The 14,260-nt window shown below is 37.0% G+C and overlaps 1 protein-coding gene across 1 annotated transcript; it reads right to left on the reverse strand.

Moving 5' to 3' along the window:
• Positions 1 to 5,636: 5,636 nt before the first annotated feature.
• LOC131004669 (uncharacterized) lies at positions 5,637 to 8,495 on the reverse strand. The gene is made up of 3 exons (XM_057931379.1): positions 7,861 to 8,495; positions 6,651 to 6,915; positions 5,637 to 6,164 (listed from the first exon to the last, which is right to left on the reverse strand). Exons 1-3 carry the CDS (start codon positions 8,108 to 8,110, stop codon positions 5,930 to 5,932), a joined length of 750 nt encoding a protein of 249 aa, XP_057787362.1. The 5' UTR covers positions 8,111 to 8,495; the 3' UTR covers positions 5,637 to 5,929.
• Between the last annotated feature and the right edge of the window lie 5,765 nt (positions 8,496 to 14,260).

A 14,260-nucleotide genomic window follows, 5' to 3' on the forward strand; every position in this document is an offset into this window, starting at 1 on the left:
TTAATAGCCGGAAAATACACCAACTATTTTCGGATTTGCATATTGCACACGACCTTTAAAAATAGCTCCAAAATACATGACCTTTTGATTTAGTTGCAATTTGCACCCGGCGAAAATTCCGATCACTCTTATGTTTGACCGGCAATGACGTGGACACTATTTTAAATTACATGGCATTACGCGTGGAATTTATTACACGGTGGCAAGCCACGCGTTCAAAACGACGTCGTTTTGATAAGGAGAAAAAATAAAAAAAATAAAGAAAAATATTGACTATACATCCATTTCTCTCTCTCTACAATCTCGATTCAATCACCCAATTCTAGGACCAGCCTATCGAAGATGACGATGAAATCCAGTCCCAGCCTTCCCCCGCACCCAACGGGTGGATCGCCTTCACCGTCGCCGCCGCCCCACCGCCCTCTTCCAACTCCCTAACCCTCGCTCTCCCCATCCAGAACCAGAAAACCCCTGGCTCCGGCGGCGACCGAGAGGATTGCTGGAGCGAAAGCGCCACCGCCGTCCTAATCGAGGCCTGGGGCGAGAGGTACCTGGAGCTCAGGTACAGGTACAACGCCGATGCCGCGAGGATTACTCTAAAACAGACCGATGACGTCTCCATCAGCATATTCGCGCCGCTCCAACGAGCTCCGCCGCCACCCAGCCTTCCCCTTTCAGTAACCCTACCTCCCTCCCCCTGGAACTCCAACATCAACACTGCAGCAGCAGACCGGCGCCCACCTCCCCGGCTTCTCCTCCACCGCCAACAGACCGACGACCCTCGTCTCTCATTCTGACTCAAAACATAAAAACCCCCAAAAATTCTCCCAATTTCAGAAACCCTTCTCCTTAAATCCCTAAATCTCTCTGAAAACCCCTCTCATTTCTATCACTCGGCTTCCGCCGTTTCACCCTCGATTCACGGCGAGAATCGCCGCCCCACTCTCAACCGGTGACAATAGAAGGATGTCGAGATTTGGTGGATGAGGATTTGGGGGTTACTGTATTAAGAGGGAAGGAAATGAGATGAATCAGGATGATAACGTTTTTTCTCTTGTTTTTTTTAAAAAAATTTATAAGAGCTTTACAAAACGACGTCGTTTTAATACATCGCCGGTGTGTCCACGTCTGCAAAGTCCGGGAGCCACGTCAACACCGATCAAGGTGGTGGTCAACGCTGCAAATTGCAACTAAATTAAAAAGTCATGTATTCTGGAGCTATTTTTTAAGGTCATGTGCAATATGTAAATCCGGAAATAGTTGGTGTATTTTCCAGCTATTAACCCAAAATTAAACACGAAGATTAAGAATTGTGTGATAAAACTATAAAGTGAGACATTTCAAATGGCAACCCAAAATTAGTAACAGTAATAATAGTGGAACCGATAGAGATTTGGAGACGGCCATGCAATGTACGTGAGTTTAGTAGGTTTATAATTTTACCCTCAATGCATCATTCTATAAATAGGCCAATTGTGCGTATACCTCCCCATTCTCACTGTGCGTGCAACTAAACCCCCCAACTCAAGAAAAAGGGTGCAAATACCCCCCTCGCCCTAACCTCCATTTTCTCACAGTTAGTCAGCATTATTTTATTTTCTATGGGGCCCACCATCTTCACATAATGCGCATCCCTCCCCTCAATTCTCGTCTCTCTCTCTGCCTTACAACGCACACACATATAGCAGCACCGATCTCTCTCTCTTCCGGCCGCCGCGACTCATCTCCGGCGAAGGGCCATCGACTGTCGCCGTTCTCCCTCATCTCTCTCTCAACTCGTGGCCCTTGCCTCGATTCCCAGCGACCGCACGGCTGGAGGGCCGCCGCCGCCGATCTCGACCCTAAACCCCTCTCTAAACTCTGGCGCCGCAGCTCCTCCTCCGACGAAGAGCCACCGTCGGCCAACTAACCCTTTTTCCTTCCCTCTCTCCGTCTGTGGTCGAGCGATAGCGGTAGGGCCGCCGCAACCCTGGCCTCCCTCTGCAAAATCCATCCTAGTCCAGCCACCACCGCCTGAACTTCCTCCTCTTAACTCAAACCGGCCGACAACAGCAGCAAATGAAGCAGACTGCCGCCGGCGCCCTCTATCTCCCTCGGCTCTCTCAAGTCTCCCAATTCTACGCACTACTGAGCGATAAGGCCGATGGCGTCAGATCTCGAATCGAATTGCTGCGGAGAAAACTGCACCAATCGTCGCCGATGTCGGCTGAGAATCGCTGCGGCCGTGTAGAAATCCGTCATACATGTGAAATTCGTGACTTCAGATGGTGGGCCCCACAGAAAATAAAATAATGCTGACTAACGGTGAGAAAATAGAGGTTAGGGCGAGGGGGTATTTGCACCCTTTTTCTTGAGTTGGGGGGTTTAGTTGCACGTACAGTGAGAATGGGGAGGTATAAGCTATAAGGGCTACACCTAGGAGGGCTTATCTGCACTTTTTCCCTTAATATTTTTGAAACGTTATTATTCGTAATATCTGTTGGGAACTTAATGAAATATCCTAGCCTTAGTTTTGATGATACCAAAATCCTTAAGTTTTCTTTGTAATAGACTAGAACCTTTCGAACTTAAATGTTGGAGTTCACCTTCTAGTTTAGCTAGTGTTCTGAAGATTGAAGACCGGAGGAATGAAGAATGAAGAACGAAGGACTAAAGACTGAAGACTGAAGAACTCGACTGATGTTCGCGATTAAAGGCAGAGTCAAATACTGATATTTGACTAAACGAGTTTCTCAACTGAAGAATCAGTTATGACTGATTCATTAATGCAGGCCACATGGATTCAGCGGACTGATACAAAGTCAGTTGACATTCTTCCTCGGACTGAAACTCCAACGTTAAAAGAAAGCCACGCACTCAAAGTATAGCTGCATTAAATACAGAGATACAAATGATCGTCCTTTCTCTGTAGAGCATTCCTTTTTGGTGATTACCTTTTCAAAGACGTCTTCTCTCTTGTACCAGAGTAGCCGTTTCTCACCAACAAGGAACCTCGAAGATTGAAGCCTCAGCCAAGTTTGAATTACTCTTCAACGGATGAATTCTTGAAGACCATCTCCGCCAACGGATCTATTCAAGACCTCTCTTATAAATAGAGCTCGAGGAACACTTCAATCTTCACCGATTCAAACATACAAGCTGAAATGCTGCCGAAATTGCCACTCAGTAAATCAAAGCCTTCCAAAGTTTGAATCGAATAAGAGAATCCTAAAGCCAAAATTAGTCTACTATTGATTACATATATTCTCTTAGAACCTTAGGCAAATATTGTTTATCCAAAGCCTAAGTTACTGATTACAGAGAACCTGTTCTATGTGATCTAGTTGGTAGTTTTCGAACCTCCTTTCAACTGAGCGAAAAGAGTGTTTGAGTTGTGTGGAGTTCAGACCAGTGTTCTGACTCCAAAGAGATCTTAGTACCTAGTGCGTGCTAAGTGATTGAGAAATCCAACCCAGTGTGTTGGTACTGAAAACTGTATTTTCAATTCAAGGTTTGCTGTGCACCCATAAGCATAAATCCAGAGTGTATGTCAGTGTGATCAACTGACCGTGGACGTAGGAATTGGATTCTGAACCACGTAAAAATCCCTTTGTCATTTATCGCTTTCAGTTCTTACTTTCTTATCTGTGCACAAACTCTTTGTTAACTGAAACAATACTTATTTTTAATGAAAGTAAAAATTACGTATAGAAAATGTAATACTTATATTGAATGAAAGTAAATACTTATATTAATACAAGTCTACATTTGTGCTAACAAATGTATATTTTATATACTTATATTAACATAAGTGTACATTTGTGCGAACAAATGTACACCTTATGCTTATGAAAAGTAAATATTCCTATTAAGGTTCAAGATTTAGTGTTCAGGGTTTAGTGTTCAAGGTTTAGGGTTTAGTTTTCAAGGTTTAGGATTTAGTTTATATAGTAATACTTTATATTATTGAATGAAGGTAAATACTTATATTAACATAAGTATACATTTGTGCTAAGAAATGTACATTTTAAACTTATTAAAAGTAAGTATAATCTTAATAAAAAATAATTATTCATAAAAAGAAATGTAATATTTTAAAATTATTACTTTTTTCACGAAAATTGTTAATTTTACTCACGAAAACTTATAATTTTAATTATTTGGTTAACTAATTATAGTTGTAAGAAAAAATAAACATTGATATGAGTACAGTTAATATTAAAAAAATTAAAAAAATAGAAAAAAGTTAAAGAAGTGTTGAAAATAAAAAATTAAACAAAAAAATAAAGAAGCTAATAAAAAGAAAAAAAAAAGACTGAAGAAAAACAAATAAATAAGCATATATAAAGAAAATAAAAAAAAAATGCAAGAAACGGAAAAAGGAAAAAGACGTAAAATACTCCAATGGGTTTCGAACCAGTGACGTGGAGGCTAAGGAGTGTGAGGTGCTACCAATTACCACTGAACCAAGGCATTCATTTGACTTCTTTTGTAAAAAGTATTTATATGACTGTTTTTTTGGGGTCGGGTCGGGATAGGAGACCAACTGAATAAATAAAGCTTGAACACTGACATTACTCAGCTTACACCCTTATCCAAAATTTATCAAACATTTAAAGTAAATTATTGATTAAAAATCTAAATTATTTCATCTATTCATCCTATCAGTTAAAATAAACGCCCCAACGTGTAGACGCCACCAACATGATGAAGACTCCTTTTTCTTTAGAAGATCAATTTAGGGTGATTCTATTCATAACCCCCATTTTACTCTCTACAGCCTCTTATTTAAAATAATAGTGAAAATTAATTAAAAATTTACTATTTTACCCTCATTTTTGTAGCCTCTAAATTAAATTATAAATTTATCAGTATAATCTTGAAAATTTAAACATCAAGGAGGCTATACGTATTGATCATCGTCTTCATCCGCAAAAAACTCATGACCTTATATCCTTCTTGTCTGTGATTATATTGGGGCTTGCAGTTGGGATCGGCACACCTCAAGACCAATCCAAAATTGCCTATTTAATTTAATGTTGGATTCCAATTGCAGTCGATTACCGGAGAAGACAAGGAATGCAGAGCAAATTTAAGCCTTCTTTTAGTTGAGGGCGTAAAAAGTAAACAAATTCTTATTTAGCCATTTATGTAATCACATTCATTTGCAAATAGATCTACAATACACACAGTAGTATCCCTTTCCAACGGCTCATAGATTACTCAGATATTCACAAAGAATGTAGATTTTGTATGTATAGTCAACTTCAAAAAAAGTGTATATTTACTCACCAGAATATAATACAAAACCTGAGATTATTTCCTCACTTCTTCTCTGTTGAATTATTTCTTGATGCAAATGAATTTTAATTCTGGTTAGTAAAGTGATTAAATAAAGAATGGAGATTATTCTGGTGAGCAAAGTGATTCGACGGGAGGGCCGGGTTGCTTCTCGGGGAATTCTATGAAGGAAGTATAGGGCAAATTAGTAAACTTCTAATTATTTTTAATTAATAGTTTAAATAAGGGGTTATAAAGAATAAAATGGGGGTTATAAATAGAATCACCCATCAATTTATTGTGCTTTATGTTATTGTCATTATTGGCCCGTTAAAGTTCAATTAGATATTACCTTCAATTAAATTTTGTCACATATATATCCAAAAAGAAAAACTTGTATATATTGTCATTGCCCCGTTAAAGTTCAACTGGATATTACATTCCATAAATTGTCACATATATCCCAAACGAAAAACATGTAAGATGTAACATCCATAATAAAAACAAGATTTACCCCTTAATGAGCATATACATGGGAGCCACCATATTAACAAAATCCACACCCACAGAGTAGTATAGTAAAGGCAAACATGCTACAGCTTGTGCACGAGCTGCTTCGACGTGCACAGCACAAACACGACACGATAACAACGAGAAGAGATTGTTACCACTAAGAACTGCATTCTCTGGATGACCATCCCATGTCGTACCTCCCAAATGAATAGGCTGTAGAAGGGATCTCCATCAAATGCATTGGATCTGGTTCGATGCCATAATCCGTCAGCGGTCTGTGCTCCAAGATATCATCGTGTTGTTGAACAAACTCGGGAATCTCGATCTGTCCCTTCTTTATGTCATGCCAGAGATACTGAAGCCGACTCACATATTTGATTTTCCAGTATAATCTATAATCGACACAAAGACCACAATGAGGATAAGTTAGATGAGATAGGGAACTCCTAACTGCAGAGAATCAGAAAACAACGGCTGTGTGTTGAAGAAACTGTATATTGTGAGAGATCAGCATAAATCACGAGCAAAAATGCTGATCCGAAAAATGAACAGTAATGGCATTTTTTATAAAATCTATCATAATCAACTTCTATCAACCACAAACAGATCTAGTTGGAGTTACAGATACTGTATGCAAATCCAAGAACAACATTCTCTAATAAAAAATTGAATCGGAGAAATTTGAGGCGACAATGGAAGAGTTGGATTGCAAATCATAACTAAATCAAATTTTTGACAAGTTTAACTAATGAGCACTAAGCTCTTCAAACAGCAGGTTAAAAATTTGCATGCATAATCAGATGGGATTTGGACTGTATAGCTCCACGGTTTTACACATATACTGTAATAAGTCGAGTAAGAAGTAGAAAGAAACTAACCCTCCACTTAAAAGAAATCTCCCAAGAGTGGCAAAGACAAGTCTCGATCGAAGTCCTGGATGAATGAAGTACACGACCTGAAGCCTGTCTTTGTAGTCCTCGGGTAGTTCTTCATATATCCATCGAAGCATTGTAAGACCAGGTGAGTTGTCCTCCTTCTGCACGGTACTATGCATATATACGATGCAGAAAGGGCCTTCAGTCATCTCTGTCAAAATCTTGTGGAAGATATACTTCTTCAGCCTTTCTCCAGAGATCACAGGAGCTGCACTCACAAAGAAGGTCGTCACAACATATCAACAAGGAGACAAACTCCGTTGGAAAAAAATCTAGACAATCGAAGCAGAATAATGTACAAGGGAAAAATGAGAATTCAATGATATATTTCACTACCTACACCTTCAAAACAAGAAGGTATTTCAATCCTAAATAAATCTGCAATCCAAACACCAATCCTTCTGATTATTTAACGACTAACTAAAGCAATGCAATCTTCCAATGATCGGCAATACAATGCCCAGTACCTAATCCATTTCTTAAAAAGTATTGATCATTCGACCAAGGGGAGTCATGATCGCCTCTTGAGCAATATCTTTTTCTATTATACGAATGAATCAACAGAATCTCTAACGAAATAAACTCTATCTGGTTTTCAATAGTAGAATTCCAAAGAATCCATCCATCAGTCGACCAAGGGGAGCCATATCAACGCCAAGGAGTGTTATTATCCCCTCTCCAACAATGTTTCGATTTATAAGAATGCATTCAACAGAGTATAAAGCAAGTGAACGACAGGCTTCTGGTACATCAAGAAGACTCTCTCTCTCTCTCTCAAGCATTATACAGAGAATAATAAGCAATGCAATGACAGCCCTCTGGTACATCAAGAAGACTCTCTCTCTCTCTCTCTCACACACACACACACACACAAACACAAAAAAAAAAAAAAACACTCAAACACACACCGCAATGCCCAACCAGTTACCAATTCTTCCAATCCTCTTAAACTAGAAAATGTCCTAATGCAGCTAAAAATTTACCATATATCCTGATAATGGAATGAAGAGATAAATTTTCCGCCTTTCTCCATCCATCAATGGGTACATTAGACAAATTCCATAGCTGAGAATTTAATCTAAAACTACTAAAAAAAAATCTAAACTAAATTTAGCGGAGAAAAACCCTAAAATTAAGAAATTGTGAGAATTACCAGGAAAATACTTTCCGATGATGCGGAAGATACGGTTTCCGGACTTATCACAACCATTTTCGCGGCGGAAGAAGCTGAGAGCATCGAGGTCGGAAAAATCTAGACTTTGGTCGTCGGCGGAGGGAAGATAGGAAGAGCAATCGTGCCAATTCTCTTCTTCTGGCGGCGGGTTGGATAGAAAGGGTCGGGCGTCGACCCCCAGATCCGACGCCAGAACCACCACAGAGAAATCATCCGACGAACTCCCCATTGCCTCTCTCTCTTAATTTCGAGATTTTGTTCGAGAAAATAACAACAAATAGTGACTACGAATATCTGGCTTTCTTGGAATTTAGATCAAAGCTTTTCTCTGAAAATAGTGTATTTTTTCTTTTTCTTTTTCTTTTTTTAATATTTATTTATTTATTTATTTTCAGTTGTGAAAGATACAACGTAAAAAGTCGAGCAAAAGTGAAAATAGAGAAATTAAGTGAAGCTAATCTTGCAGTTTCTTTTCCTCAAAAAAAGCTAATCTTGCGAAAAGCAAAAACTTGGTGGAGACTGAGCGTACGAGTGATGGGTCGGGACGGTCCGATGGGGTTGGGGTGCAGGTCAGAGCTAGGTGTAAGTTGCGGGTCACAGATTGGATAATTTAAACTTTAAAGTAATTGTGATGAAAAATAATACATCATTCGTCCATGAAATAAGTATCATTATAAGGTGACATAAGTTTTAAGGAATTGATTAAGACTATCATTAAAAGTGACCTTAACTGAGAGGTGATCGACCGGCCACATGAATAAAGAATAATTAAAAAAAAAATCAAAAGTCCTTCAATTTACAATGCAGACCAACCAAAGTTTGGTAGGAACTAAAATTCTAGAAATTTTCAGTCAAATTCTCAAAATTTGTCAAACTCCCAAGATTATTATCTTAATCTTGAAAATATTGATAGCGAAGTTTTTGAATCTGGTTTGAACCCCCAATTTTCATATGATTTCACTAATGAAAATTGTACACCCCACAAACACAAACATTTATAACGGTTCGAAACGTTGGAATGATCAAGAAGATTTGGCACTCTTGTATGATTGATGTTATTGTAACTTTAATACAATTGTTGGCACTAATCAAAATAGTGGCACTTTATGGAAAAATATTTGGGGAATGTATGAAGAATCTCGAGCTGACAACTCGCGATTAATGGGAGAGTAAAAAGTCGTGGAGTTATTGAGAAATCGTTACAAGAGGTTGAATACCAATGTAACCAAGTGAGTGGGTGCATACACAGAAGCATATGCTCGAAAAAGTAGCGACATGTCTGATGCAGAATTTGAGAATGAAGCTCAATTTTTTTATGGAAAAACTAAGTGTACGTACAAATACAATGAGGTTTCTGAAAAAGTCATGCGTCATCATCCGAAGTAGGAACTGAAGTTGGGCGGTGAGCGTACGCGTGTCGATGCAGTCCATGATGATGATGATGTTGAATAAGATCATTGCAGTTGAAAAACTCAAGAACCATCGAGGAAGACGAGAATTCAAACAACTCCACCTCAGAAACTTATGTTAGTGAAACTTCAACAATCCGTCCTCCTACTGGTAGGGATAAGGCAAAAGAAAAAAGGAAATGAAAAGCCAAAATTTCACAATAATCGATTATTTATGAGGATTTTAATGCAGAACTTCAAGCAATGAGGATCGCACGTGAGAAGGAATTCACTACTAGAAAAACGCTCATAGATAACGGATTTTTTCCGTTATCTATGAGCAAAATAACCGTTGTGTATAGTGGTGTTATCTATGATATACGTCATACACAACGGTTTGAAAACCGTTATCTATGAAGGGAAAAGATAACAGTACAACCGCACATACATCACCATTATGAAACCGTTATCTATATTGATTATACATAACGGTTTTCTACTGTTATGTATTATAATTTATCCGTTATGTATTCTATAATATATATTTTTTTCATATTATAGTTAACAGTTTTTTATACTTTTTATAACGGTTTAAACCGTTATCTTTGTAAGAAAAAGATAACGGTTTTCCACAGTTATGTATTAGAATTTATCCGTTATGTATTATATAATATTTCTTTTTTCCCATATTATAGTTAACAGTTTTTTATGCTTTTTATAACGGTTTAAACCGTTATCTTTGTAAGACATAGATAACGGTTTTGTATTATAATACATAACACTTACATCCGTTATCTATGACTTTCATACATGACGGTTAGTAACCGTTATATAGGGGTGAGCAGTCGGTCCGGACCGGACCGAACCGGACCGGATCGACAAAACCGAGGACCGAATTTTCAAAAAAAATTGGACCGAACCGGACCAACTGAAACCTTAGGACCGAACCGAAACCGGACCGAAACCGCCATCGGTCCTCGGTCCGGTTCGGTCCAAAACCGACCGTTTTTAAAATATTAAAAATTAATAAAAATATTAATAATATTAATAAAAATATTACTAAAAACATTATAAATTAATAAAAATATTAATAAAAATATTAGAAATTAATAAAAATATTAATATATTAATAAAAATATTAATATATTAATAAAAATATTAATACAAATATTAGAAATTAATATAAATATTAATAATATTAATAAAAATATTAATTATATATTTAAAATATATGTATTCGGTTCGGTCCGGTTTTCGTCGGTTTTAGCCTCCCCGGGACCGGGACCGAACCGAAATATTTTCGGTCCAAGAAAATAGGACCGGACCGGACCAATACATGGACCAAAACCGACCCGGACCGAAAAAACCGATCGGTTCGGTCCGGTCCGTCGGTTTTGGTCCGATTTTGCTCACCCCTACCGTTATATATGATTTTTTATTTTGTTGTCTTTTTCATTATAGATAACAGTTTTGCATGTATTAGATGACAGTTTTCTGCATATTTTTTATTTATTCTCAATTTTTCCTTTTATTTATATCTAAAAATTAATAAAAAAAATTCAAATAATAAAATAACATTGACAAGATAATATTAGCATATATAACATAACATCCAACAATTCGAGCTACACAAGTTGCCTGTTAATACATATTCTACTACATGCACAACAAAATACTACAAAAAATTGCTTCCTCAAAACGGGGACCGATCATATGCACCTGCGTATAGAGATTGGAATATAAGAAAAATAAGATAATAAAAAACATTCAAGTGAAAAAATATACATTAACATATCGCTATCATACCTAAAGTTCAATCAAACACATGCTTTATCACAAAAGTTGCCCATTCCTCACGAATATCATCGATTTTAGCTTCGGTATATGTCTTAACACCTTACCATGATACCTGAAAGCAGAAATTCAGAGCAAAACTATAGCAGTTCAAAGATTATCATCAACAAGAATCACGCCAATCACTGCCCAGAAACATAAACTAACAGAAGTTGCCAACTTGTATCTAGATCCTAATCAATAAATAGTAGATATCACATGAGATAGCATACCTTGGAGTTGTAGTCTACCTGCAATGCTATAGCTATACAAGCTATAATAGTAAGAGGATACAAGCTATAATGGAGGATAAGTGTGAGGTTCCTAGAGGCAAATTAAGAAAATGTACATGTTAGACGAGAAAGGGTATATATTCCAGGCTACCTCCATAACTTATATGGTACTAATGCTTATAACTGGAAACGTCAGCCAACAGCGATAATACTAAATCTTGAGCACAAAATTCAATGCTAGAATTATACAAAAGCAGCAAAAAGCTCGGAACAACATCAAAGGTCAAATCAGATTGGTTGATTCTACAATAACAAGACAGATAAATACACAGCATTGTTTGAACGATACAATGGATCTTCTGCGTACAATTGAGCATTAATGGAAGAAAAAGGTCTCAAGATTTTACCGGTGTAGTTAAGACCACTGTAATTCTTCAACAAAACCATCTCTCCATCTCTCCATGTAAGGCAACAGTATCTGATCAACTTCACCAAATGAGCATGTCTTAATTGACCAAAAGATCACTTTTGTCAGTAAATAAAAAAACAAAAGACAACCATATTACATGAAGCACAAAATGCAAATTAACCAAAAAAAAAAAAAAGACATACTAGCCATTCTATGTGGCCCTGTAATCCATCCTCATTAAGGAGCTTAACAACCACGCGCTGGGGCTTTAACCCGGGGTGCAGCCTGTCATCGATGAAGCCCTTGTTAATTCCACTGATTACCTGCAAAAAATAATTGAAAATAGGCAATTTTAAGCAACTTATCTAATTAAAGTTAGAAACAAGCTAAGATCTATAAACTGAGTAGAATTTACCACAAAAATGATTTATCCGAAGCTAAAGAATCTAGAGCTAGTATACAACAGTGTTATGGCTTATTTCTTATGAAGTAAAGAAGGAAAAAGGAATACAACATTTTGCATTTCAAAGCTCGTGATTGAATATAACCATTTTTCAACTCTTAAGCAGTTATTTATGATGCACCATAATAAGAAAACAGAAAGAGAAATCCAAAAGGAAAATTGTTGTCATTATTTCACAAGAGTTATATATATGAATTAACTACATAGATTACTCACAAATGATCATATGCAAAGAAGTTATATGAAAATGTTGGAGTTATGCAGTACACTCTGTTCGCATGGCCTGTATATATTTTTATGAACTTCCCAGTTGAGTAGTTCCATAACTTCTGAGATCAAGAAAAATTATATATTAGAACTAAACTACTGCCGTTTTCCAAGTGGCACTAAAACCTAAAGGAATGCAGAGTAAAACATATTTCATCATTTTGACACTCCGGATATGAGAACATAAACCAAAGTAATATCAGATTATAAATTTACTCACCTGCAGCCTTAGGGACTTCTTTGTAACAAGAAAATAAAGGTATGTGCTCAAACTAAAGCAGTCTGCCCTTCACCATGCCATACCAACTTCTTATATGTCATGCCCATACCATTCATTATTATATGACCCTTTACGACAATACGTTTATACTTCCTAGTGTTAGCACACTTTGCACAAGGACAAGAGATTAAGTTACCATCACAACCACTTTGGACTGCAAAATTCAAAAAAGCTTCAACTCCGTCCTCATACTCTTGTGATAATCTATTCTTTGACATCCATAATTTATTCATTTTTATCAATTCCGTAAGTAACCACGCAATGTACCTAAATCGTTAAAAGAATATCAAATAATTAATTAGTAACCATAGAATAAACCTATACAGTAGTGTATGTAATAATTAGTAACTGCAAAATTATTTTATTTAAGATTCTCCAATTGTACTTCAAATATCATATTTAGTTAATTGGATTTATATTTTATTAGTATTAGATAGTGTAATATTTATGTTTGCGCTATTTCAGCATAAAAAAATAGTTTTAAATATTAATAAGATATATAAATTAGATTCCTATGAGATCTTATTGTTCTTACCCGAACCTAGAAGTTACCCAAAAAATAGGTTCTGGTGAACAAGGAACCTAGAATACATTGTGATTATATCCTTAGGGAATACACTAAAGAATGAGTATATTAAAAAGTACAATACCAAGCTGTAATATTAGGTAATAATAAGTTTCCTTATTAGAGTTGGTTGGAAAGTAATTTGGTGAATTAACTTTTTTTTTTTTGATAAGGAAAGTAAATATTATAGAACGAAAAGGCACCAGTAGTACCAAGAAGATTACAAAATCATCGGTGGTTCATCATTCGACATCCACCTATGAATCCCAACTCCATCGTTAACAAATCCAAAAATTCTACCCCAACTCCACACTCTAGCTTTGATTTCTCCAAACAAGTTTGCACTCTCCCATCTTTTGTTCTCAAATCTACTCTCATTACGCATTTTCCAAATAAGCCAAGTAGTACAACACCAAAGAGCCATCAAGAGCTTCTTATTTCTTTTCCGGCCACTCAAACTAGTAAAGAACTGGAAGTGCGAGGACACGTCATATGGCTGCGCCATGCTAACTCCGAGCCATTGAAAGATTGCTTCCCATACCTTTGAGGTCTTTGGACAGTGGATCAACAAGTGGTTCGTGGATTCCTGCCGATGAAAACAGGCGTTACATCCCACCTCAACTTCACACAACATCACATTTCTTCTCGAGAGATTGTCACACGTCGGAATTCTGTTCTTCAAAATTCTCCATGCGGTAAGCTTGACTTTGTTTGGAATAGGGATCTTCCACACCTTCTTACTCATATCAGTTTCCTCCACCGTCTCCGTAGTCTCGTTTGCTTGATCTTTAATAGCTTCATAAGCGGACTTGGTTGTAAAGCCTCTCTCAATGTCGCCACTCCATGTCCATCCGTCCTTGTTACCTGCACACAGATTAGTACCAGAAATAAGGCTAAGCAACTCCGAAACTCCTTCCCTCTCTCTGTCAAATAGCTCTCTT

This window comes from Salvia miltiorrhiza, unplaced genomic scaffold, assembly GCF_028751815.1.
Source record: "Salvia miltiorrhiza cultivar Shanhuang (shh) unplaced genomic scaffold, IMPLAD_Smil_shh original_scaffold_453, whole genome shotgun sequence".
Taxonomy (NCBI): Eukaryota; Viridiplantae; Streptophyta; class Magnoliopsida; order Lamiales; family Lamiaceae; genus Salvia; species Salvia miltiorrhiza.